The sequence below is a fragment of the Arachis ipaensis genome, chromosome B02 (genome assembly GCF_000816755.2).
Source record: "Arachis ipaensis cultivar K30076 chromosome B02, Araip1.1, whole genome shotgun sequence".
NCBI classification, from domain to species: domain Eukaryota; kingdom Viridiplantae; phylum Streptophyta; class Magnoliopsida; order Fabales; family Fabaceae; genus Arachis; species Arachis ipaensis.
Window position 1 is genome coordinate 87,182,460 of NC_029786.2, and position 8,892 is coordinate 87,191,351.

The window sequence follows — 8,892 nt, forward strand, 5'->3', positions numbered from 1 at the left end:
GTTAAATTGATTTTTTAACATGCCATCACTTTACTCCATTTCAAGTCATGTCAGTTTTAATCTTTTGTCATTCCTCATGACTTGTATTTTCAGTTTTCATGTTTTAAAAAAAATCAAATTAATTTTTGAAAATCGTTTTCATTAATGATTTTGCTTTAAAGGAGAAGGTTTTGTTCCTAGCATTAATGATAGTTCTTTTACTCCTAAAAAGTGGATCATATCAAAGGGTAGCTGTTTGTGACACCCTTGTTCTTCATGTTGTTTTGAATTCCATTCTCATATCTTTAGCTTACTTTATGATTCGTCATATGTGGGACTGTGTGAAAAGTGATAAAAAAGAGTAACTTGCCATATGGTATGTTTTTGACTTACTTGATTGAGCATTTTAATGTTGATTTGAGTAATGAACCTGTTGAGAATAAAGTGTCCACAATCAAAGGTGGTGGTGTACCGCAACATGGCTCCTTTCGAGAAAGAAGATGATGTTCTGGAATCTAATGAAGAAAATTCTGATGCCTAAGTTTGCTCCCTGTTGCTGCTGCTGCTGAATGCTCTGTTATTTTGCTCTCTGTGTAATTGACTCAGTGGAACTAATTTCATCTGTCTTGGATGACTGTACCAAACTTAACTTTGATGCTGTTTTGTTTTATGTTTGAATTATTATGGACTGTATTGCTCTTTCTCCATTTTTTTGCAGGGTCCCTCCTTGATGACAAAAGGGGGAGAAGAGAAAAAGGGCTGAATTGAAACTATTATGTTTGGCTGAATTGAAACTGTTATGTTTCATTGATTTGTTGCCCTGTTTTGCTCTGTTTTATACTCTGATCTGGCTCTGTTTTGAGCACTTTGTGTTAGTGGATTAATCGACTTGAGCTTTGATTGTCATTGATAAATTTATTTGCTCAAATGCATGTGTGCTGACTGGAATATGGAATTTTATTAAGGTGTTTGAAAAATATTTTCTTGTGAAAATATGGCTCGGTCTTAAAAGTTTTTATCTTTTAGGAATCCTTTGGAGCTTGTACACAGTTTTTGCTTTCTTAAATATTGTGTTAATCAGACACACATTAAGGAGGAGCATTTTGAATAATGGAAAGGGGAAGGATTCGGCCAAATCATCAAGGGAGTTTTCTAATCCAAATCCTTTCCAATTCAGCTTTAATAATGTTTGTCATCAAGGAGGGGATTGATTTATTTGTCAAACTCCAAATGAATATGATATGATCAAATATTATTAATATTATTTAAGAAATTATTAATTTGATTTTAGCTTCAAATTAATTGATTAATAATTTCTATTTTTGCATGCAGAATTTTAGTCATTGGGTTTAAGCAACAAAAAGCCCAATATAATGATAATATTCAGCTTTGTCCAAATTTGCTATATATTATGAGGCTAAATTATTTTATTAACATGAACTGGGCCAAGAAAGTTTGGTGTAGCCCAAAATCATTGTGATTAAAAGATCAACATTATGGTCCAAATTAAAATAAGGAAGAAAACAAATGCTGCATGCTTCCCACGGACACCAACTCACTCCATGGTTGGAATTCAAATTTTGAATTAAATGGATTTAATGAATGCCTTGGTATATGGAAAGAGAAAATCTGATTTGATGGCACTTAATGAGTTATGCACGTTACAAGGCAAAAAGCATGGGAAGTGGGTTCTAATTCATTTTAATTGATTTTAATCAATATCACTCATTACTTCCATAGCTTTTCTTTTTACTACTCTCTCTTCTCTCTCTTTGTATTTGGTCACCTCACTGTCAGAGAAGAAGATGGTAGAAGCAAGTAACCAGAAGAAGGAAGCAGAGGCTAGGCATGGTAATGTAAACTTAACTCATTTTTATTTTCTTCTTTAATTACATTGCAAGATTTTCTTTGTTCTCTCTCCTCTTTCTTTCGGTCTTGTCTAGCAGGAAAGGAGGGATGAAGCAAGCTATCAGTAAAAATCACAGAGAAGCTAGTTGTAAGCAAGAAGCCATTGTGATGATGGCATCAAGAAAAAGAAAATCTGAAGTATGGAGTGGCTGAGATCTTTGCCATAAAAGGCAAGATGTGGTGAAGTAATCTCAAGCTTTCCATACCAAAAATGGTAGAGATCCATTCGATCAGAGGAAGAAGATCCTTGGAGGGATGGCTTGTCTCTGCTTTTGCTCAACCACTACAGGAGGTAGCTACTGTAGCTACGTGGAGGATGAGGCTGAGGTTAGAGCAGATGGAACTGTCATCATCAAGAACTCATCAAGGGCTAGGAATTCTTCTTGGAGTGTAAGTCAAGATGGAAGGCCCAGATTGATGAAGTTTGGTGTAAAGGAAAGACACAGAGGTAACTGCATGTTAGTTTTTACATTCGGTTTTCTCTCCTCTCTCTCTGGCCGAACCGGTTTTTGTTTGAAGAAGAAGAAGTTTAGCTTGGTTCAACAGTTTCAACCGTGGAGGCTTCCCCTTCTATAAATAAGGTAGAACAGCCAGGGCTTAAGGCAATGAGTTAAGAGTGCAAAGCATAGAGTTATCATAGCTACCTAAGCTAACAGAAGTTCTTCTCCTTCAATGTTCTTCATTTTGTAATTTTTCTGTTTAGTTTTGTCTGTCTTGAGTCTCATGGAAAAAGGCAAACAGTGAGGTTTGTATGAAAAAGCCATAGAGCGAAAAAAGACAGAGTATACAAAATTAAAAGAAAAAGCCATAGATGTCCTTAGAGGTCCTTTGTACATCTGTGTTGTGTTTCATGATTCTGTGGGAATCCCCTTGCAAGTTGGGTTAGCACTTAGTAGTTGAAAGCTTGGTAGGTGGCCAAGTCAAGTTCAGGATTGGGGTTTTGATTCTGGACTTGTCCCGGATAGGAAGGGTAGTTCCTAGGGAGAATTGGTGTATGTAATCATGATGATTATAGTAAAATTCCATCATTGTTGTGATGGAGACTGGTTGTAGGCTGCATTGCACTTGGCAGCTGAACAAGGATACTTCGTGGTGTGATTTTCTCTCTCTCTTCTACTCCATTTCTGTTTCTGCTGAATAGGAGATAAAATTGAAAAATATCTCTTGCCTGGTTACGAGATAAAAAGAAAAAGTCTCGTGGCTAGGTACGAGATAAAAAGCAAAAAGATCAACAAGTGTTATTAAGTAAAAAAGGGGCTAAGATTCAACCCCCTTTTTTTAGCCACTGATAAACCATCATTTCTTAAAACATTTATATGTTTATAGTTAATAAATTTATGTGTTTTCTTTTTACGATTTTTTCTTTAAAAATTTGTGTATTTAACTTAAAATCTTTATGTCTGTATTGTCATAAAATTTATGTACTTATCATAAAAAAAATTATATGTTTATTTCCTATATTACTAGTAAAAAATTATATTTATTTTAAAAAAGTAAAAAAAGGAAATGAAGACGGCGACATAGAAAAAAAGAAAGATGCGAAACACGTAGAACAGAACTTGGTTAAATTTAAGAATAATTGACCATTTGTACCCATGAGAGTTCAGAACGCTGATAAATGTACCCATCGTAAAACGAAATTGACTTTGTAACCATGAGAAATGGGTTTCGTGTGACAAAAATAGCCTGCCTTGGGTTGGCACCTGCTTCGGGTATGTAGCGTCCAACGTGGCTCTTCGAACCTCCCAAACATTAATCCACGTGGGCTATGCACGAACACGAAGCCACGAACCCTAATTCCCAATCCTCAACTCACCCTCTCAGTATCTCAGTCTCAACTCTCACCCTCTCACCCTCTGACGAACCCTAATAGCCACCACCATCGCCACCGCCATCGCCACTGCATCCCACAGCCCCTCTTCGTCGTCCCACCTATCCTCCATCGCTGTCGCGGAGCTCCTCTCCTCCATCGCCGTCGCGGAGCTCGTCTCCTCCATCGTCCTCGCCCAGCTCGCCACCTCTACCGTCGTCGCCGAGCTCTCCACCTCCACCATCGTCGCCGAGCTCTCCACCTCCACCGTCGTCGCCGGTAATACTCTGCCTTCCACCTCGGCTCCTATTCAATCGTCGCCTACTCTGTGCTTGATTTTATAATTTTTTGATTTTTCTGTTCATGATTTGTTAAGTCTGTGTTCATCTGTTCATGTTTTGTTAGCTGTGTTCATCAGAAGTTCAGAACATGTTTATAATTTGATTTTTCTGTTCATGTTTCTGTTCCTATTTGTTCATGCTGGATTACATGATTTTAGTTGCTGCTTGATGTTTATCTGGATTACATGATTTTGAGTTGTTGCTTCATGTTTATCTGGATTACATGATTTTGGTTTCTGTTTGATGAATCTTCAATCTGTTTTTGGCTTTCTATTATGATGCATTTATTGGTGACTTGGGATTGAATGATGATCATTGCAAGCAAATTGAGGCTGGGGCGTTGAAGGCAGCTGGGGAATATTTTTACTTTTTGCTGCTTCAATTTTGCTGCTTCATGAATCTGTTTAGAAATAGGGTTTTGTTGCTTCAATTTGATTTTTCTGTTCATGTTTCTGTTCCTATTTGTTCATGCTGGATTACATGATTTTGGTTGCTGCTTGATGTTTATCTGGATTACATGATTTTGAGTTGCTGCTTCGTGTTTATCTGGATTACATGATTTTGGTTTCTGTTTGATGAATCTTCAATCTATTTTTGGCTTTCTATTATGATGCGTTTATTGGTGACTTGGGATTGAATGATGATCATTGCAAGCAAATTGAGGCTGGGGCGTTGAAGGCAGCTGGAGAATATTTTTACTTTTTGCTGCTTCAATTTTGCTGCTTCATGAATCTGTTTAGAAATAGGGTTTTGTTGCTTCTGTTTGATTTAGTGACGAGTATAGGGGTAATTCATGATTCATCCATTGTTTGCTTCTATTTTCCTGCCACTTTGTTCTTATTGCTTCTTGCCATTGGTGTTTGATTTGGATCTGCCGATCTGATGCTTTTCGATTTGGCTTAATTTTATTTTCTTCATGGAGCTTTTTGCACTCTGGCTTTTGTTTTTAATCTTTTTTATATTGTGGCCATTGTTTTTAATCCAGTTTTGTTGCTTCTGTTTGCTGCTTCATGAAAATTATGATGGAGATGTTGGAACACTTAATGATAATTATGATTTTTGATGAGTTGCACCTTTGATTAGTTGAAAATTTGCTAGTAATTGTATCTTTTGAATGTAGAACACTATGGGTTTGTGAAAGGGGATTTCGTCGAAAGAGGAACTTGCAAGGAATAGGCAGCAGAGCTCGAACCTAGGGATTTCGTCGCCGACGGTGTAGAGGTCACCCCCTTTGGTCGGCAGAGAGTTGAGGTATGTTGTTGCCAATGTTAATTAATTTCAAATGTTATTGAGAGTAGTTAGACAGATTACATTACCATATGAAATCGTGGTTAAGAATTGCTAAATTAGTTGATTAGTTGATTTAGGGTTTGTGTTAGGTGCTTAAGTAGTTGATTTATGGTGTCTGTTAGGTGTAGTAACATGCACTATTTTCTTAGAATGTGTTGGTTTATTTCACTTTCAGGAATGGCCACCATCCATATAACACTGTGTATTAATCATAGAGGACGGTTTGAGAGAGGGCCGTGTGGGAAGCTTAGTTACATTGGTGGTGAAGTCACAGAGATAGAGAGGGTTAATGTTGATACCTTGAATGGCATCTATGTCTAATTTTTTCTGGCTGGAACCTGGGAAAGTGCATTGTTTTAGTCATTTAACTAAGCTGCCTTGTGTGATAATAACTGCGTTGTTCTATGGTTTGCAGCAGCCTCACCCAATGCCTCCCCCACCGACTGCACAGCCACAGCCACCAGCAACAAATGCAACAACCAGAAAACAGGTTAAAAGGAGAAGTGTTAAACGCCCTCCTCCAGCCGGACAAAGACAGCAGCCAAGTACACCACCTGCCAACCAGCCAGCAACAACTCCATCCACACACAACTCTCAAACTACACCACATCCACTGCAAGGTGCTAGTGCAGGAACAAGCACCCGGTTCATGCGGTTCATGCCCACATCTGGAGTTGTCACTCCAACTGCTACAGGTCGAGGCACATCTGATAGAGGAAGAGGTCAAGGTAGAGGTCGAGGCAGGATATGTGGAGCAAGCGGAGGAAAAAATGGTCTGTCAAGCGGGAGCAGTAACTCGACCCCAATATCATAGACTATTATTTGGGAATTTGGAATCTGGCTTTTTGTTGTTTTTAGTTTACACTTGTGAGATACATAACTCTTGTGTTTTTTGATGCATTTTCATGTAATTGCTTAGATATGACTTAGTAAGGCTTTTTTTTGGAGGGTGTAAATTCAGTGGCCAGTATTTGACTTTTTTGTCTAATATCAGAATGTTTGGAACCTCCAGCATCCATATATATATAATGAACAATTTACTTGTTAAAGCAGTTATATACTTGCCTTCTTTTGCCTCTTTTTGATATCACTATTGTTATTGTTACAACACTTTCTTCATCCAATTTGGTCCTTACTCATATATTGAAAAGCAAAATTATCAGGTTGCTAATTTCCAGTTTACTGTTTGATCCTTAAGGAGAAAGTACATATTTATGTCCATTTTGTTATCAGAATCATTTTAGATTGCAGCAACAGATTCAAACATTGTGTATCTACATCAATGTATCACATGTAAAGCAAACCAGTATAGATTAGAAACAATCCATATAATGCCAATATCATTCAAAAATTTTAACTATGACAGAACAAAGAACTCCAATTTTACAAGTCTTATGATTTCATAACTAAATACATCTCACAAAACAGACAAAATGCTACCCCCAGTGCAACAGTAATAATCATCACTCTAATTCCCCTAATTTCACCCCTAATTTCAACCCTAAATTTGTCTATCTTCTTAGCCATCATTGAGGATGCTTGCAGATTTCCCCCCTGTATTCAGAGTCAATCCATCATCAAGCGTTGCATAACAATGCTCGAACTTTCTCTTGGCTAAACATCTTGCCACGCCCTCCCATCCTTGTTCGAGTTCATCCACCCAAACAAAGTATCTGCAATCTCTTGTCTGAGAGAAAAAAAAACCCAAATTTGTCAACTAAAACTCAGAAATCATTGTCTCACCTCAACAACAACAACAGCTGTCCCTTACCGCCCATAGAGGACATCTGATGAACCATCTGTTAGGGTTCGTAATCGTTCCAGACTCCATCAACACAACATCCCTCCCACAGAAACATTTGCCGTCCAGCTTCTTCTCCTTCATCTTCTTCGAACTGGAAGAACTGCTGCGAGTTCCAAAATTGGCATCTGAGTTAAATCTGCGTGATGACATCGCTGGGGTTCTGAGATAACTCTGGGTGCGCTTGAATTGCAACAATGTTTCAGATTTGGGGTTATGGTTCGAATTGGGGAAGAGAACTTGCTAAGGTTTTCATTTCAACCATTACCTACATATACAAACGTTCAGATCCATGTGGATTAATGTTTGGGAGGTTCGGAGAGCCACGTTGGACGCTACATATCCGAAGCAGGTGCCAACCCAAGGCAGGCTATTTTTGTCACACGGAGCCCATCTCTCATGGTTACAAAGTCAGTTTCGTTCTACGATGGATACATTTGTCAGCGTTCTAAACTCTCATGGGTACAAATGGTCAATTATTCTAAATTTAATTACTTTCACTTAAACACAACATTTCTGTTATCCTAAGACATAAAACACTGGTTAAAAAACTGCTAATATTAGGCAAATGACAATATTTTCAACACAATCACATCATTATATTTAGTTTTTAAGATACTTATTTATATAATCAATATAAAAAGTAATTATTTTTGTTGATATAATATAACACACAGTTAAATACACGTATAAAATTCTGAATCAAAATTAAATTTTATTTTTAAATCCAATGAAATGTTGTGGCAACTAATCTCAATAACAAAGACACCTGGCATTATAAACATGCAGCGTAACAAGCAAACTCAAAAGCAGACAACCTTGAGCTATCATTGCCTTCTATCACATATCATCGAGTAAGCTAGCTTCACCCTCAGCCAGAAAAAAATATTGAACTTCTGGGTTTTCTTTTTTAATTTTTTGAAAAAAGAAGAAAAGGTATAAAGGTCCAAGTTGTTATCACATGTGAAGTTTCTCGATTTCTAGATATTTCCTATGACAGTGATGGGTGGTTGAGTAGTGATAATTTGGGTGTTTTTTCTCCCTTCAAACTGATTTTGTTAAATCTTATTTGAGTAATAATTTGCTAAGTAAATTAAAATAAAGTGTTAAATCTGTAGCATGAAAGAAATTAACAAGAAAAATATGGAACTGAGTTTGAGTTGTAAATATAGAATCCAGTACAGATGATTAATAATAAATTATTACTAACTTGCATTAAGACGGGAAATATCGATGAAATACCATGTTATGAAACATATATAAGACGACTTTAGGAAACTTAAAAGAAGTGAACTAAAATGAGGAGCTCGAATCTCCAAGGTTTCAGTTAGACAAAAAAAATTAAGATTAGTTGCTTTAGGTCGAATAATTAGGTTTTTAACTTTATTTCATGATTATAAAGGAAATTGATTTTTATTATCTCTAATTATTAAATTGGAGTATTTATTTGAAAATAAATTTTAAATTGATAATTAAATAGTATTTTTATAGATATTATTATTGGATTAAGTTTAGTTTTTAATCAATATTCTACCTAAACCCTAATTCCCCTAAATTAGCCGCCATTTGCCCTTTCTTCCTTCCTAACCTAACCCAATACACAGCAGCAGCAGCTTTCCTTTTTTTTTTTTTTTCCTAATTCAACCTAAGACACAGCAGTAGCAGTAAAGGAAAGAAAAAGAGAGGGAAAAGGGATGGCGGAGAGAAAGAGAGAACCGAGGGGGAAGAAGAGAAGAGGAAGGTTGCGCCGGTGCCACTGGGTT

At 36.8% G+C, this 8,892-nt stretch overlaps 1 protein-coding gene across 1 annotated transcript; it reads right to left on the bottom strand.

The window, feature by feature from the left end:
- Positions 5,019 to 7,288, bottom strand: LOC110267924. The gene is made up of 2 exons (XM_021113783.1): positions 7,100 to 7,288; positions 5,019 to 7,015 (listed from the first exon to the last, which is right to left on the bottom strand). Exons 1-2 carry the CDS (start codon positions 7,280 to 7,282, stop codon positions 6,848 to 6,850), a joined length of 351 nt encoding a protein of 116 aa, XP_020969442.1. The 5' UTR covers positions 7,283 to 7,288; the 3' UTR covers positions 5,019 to 6,847.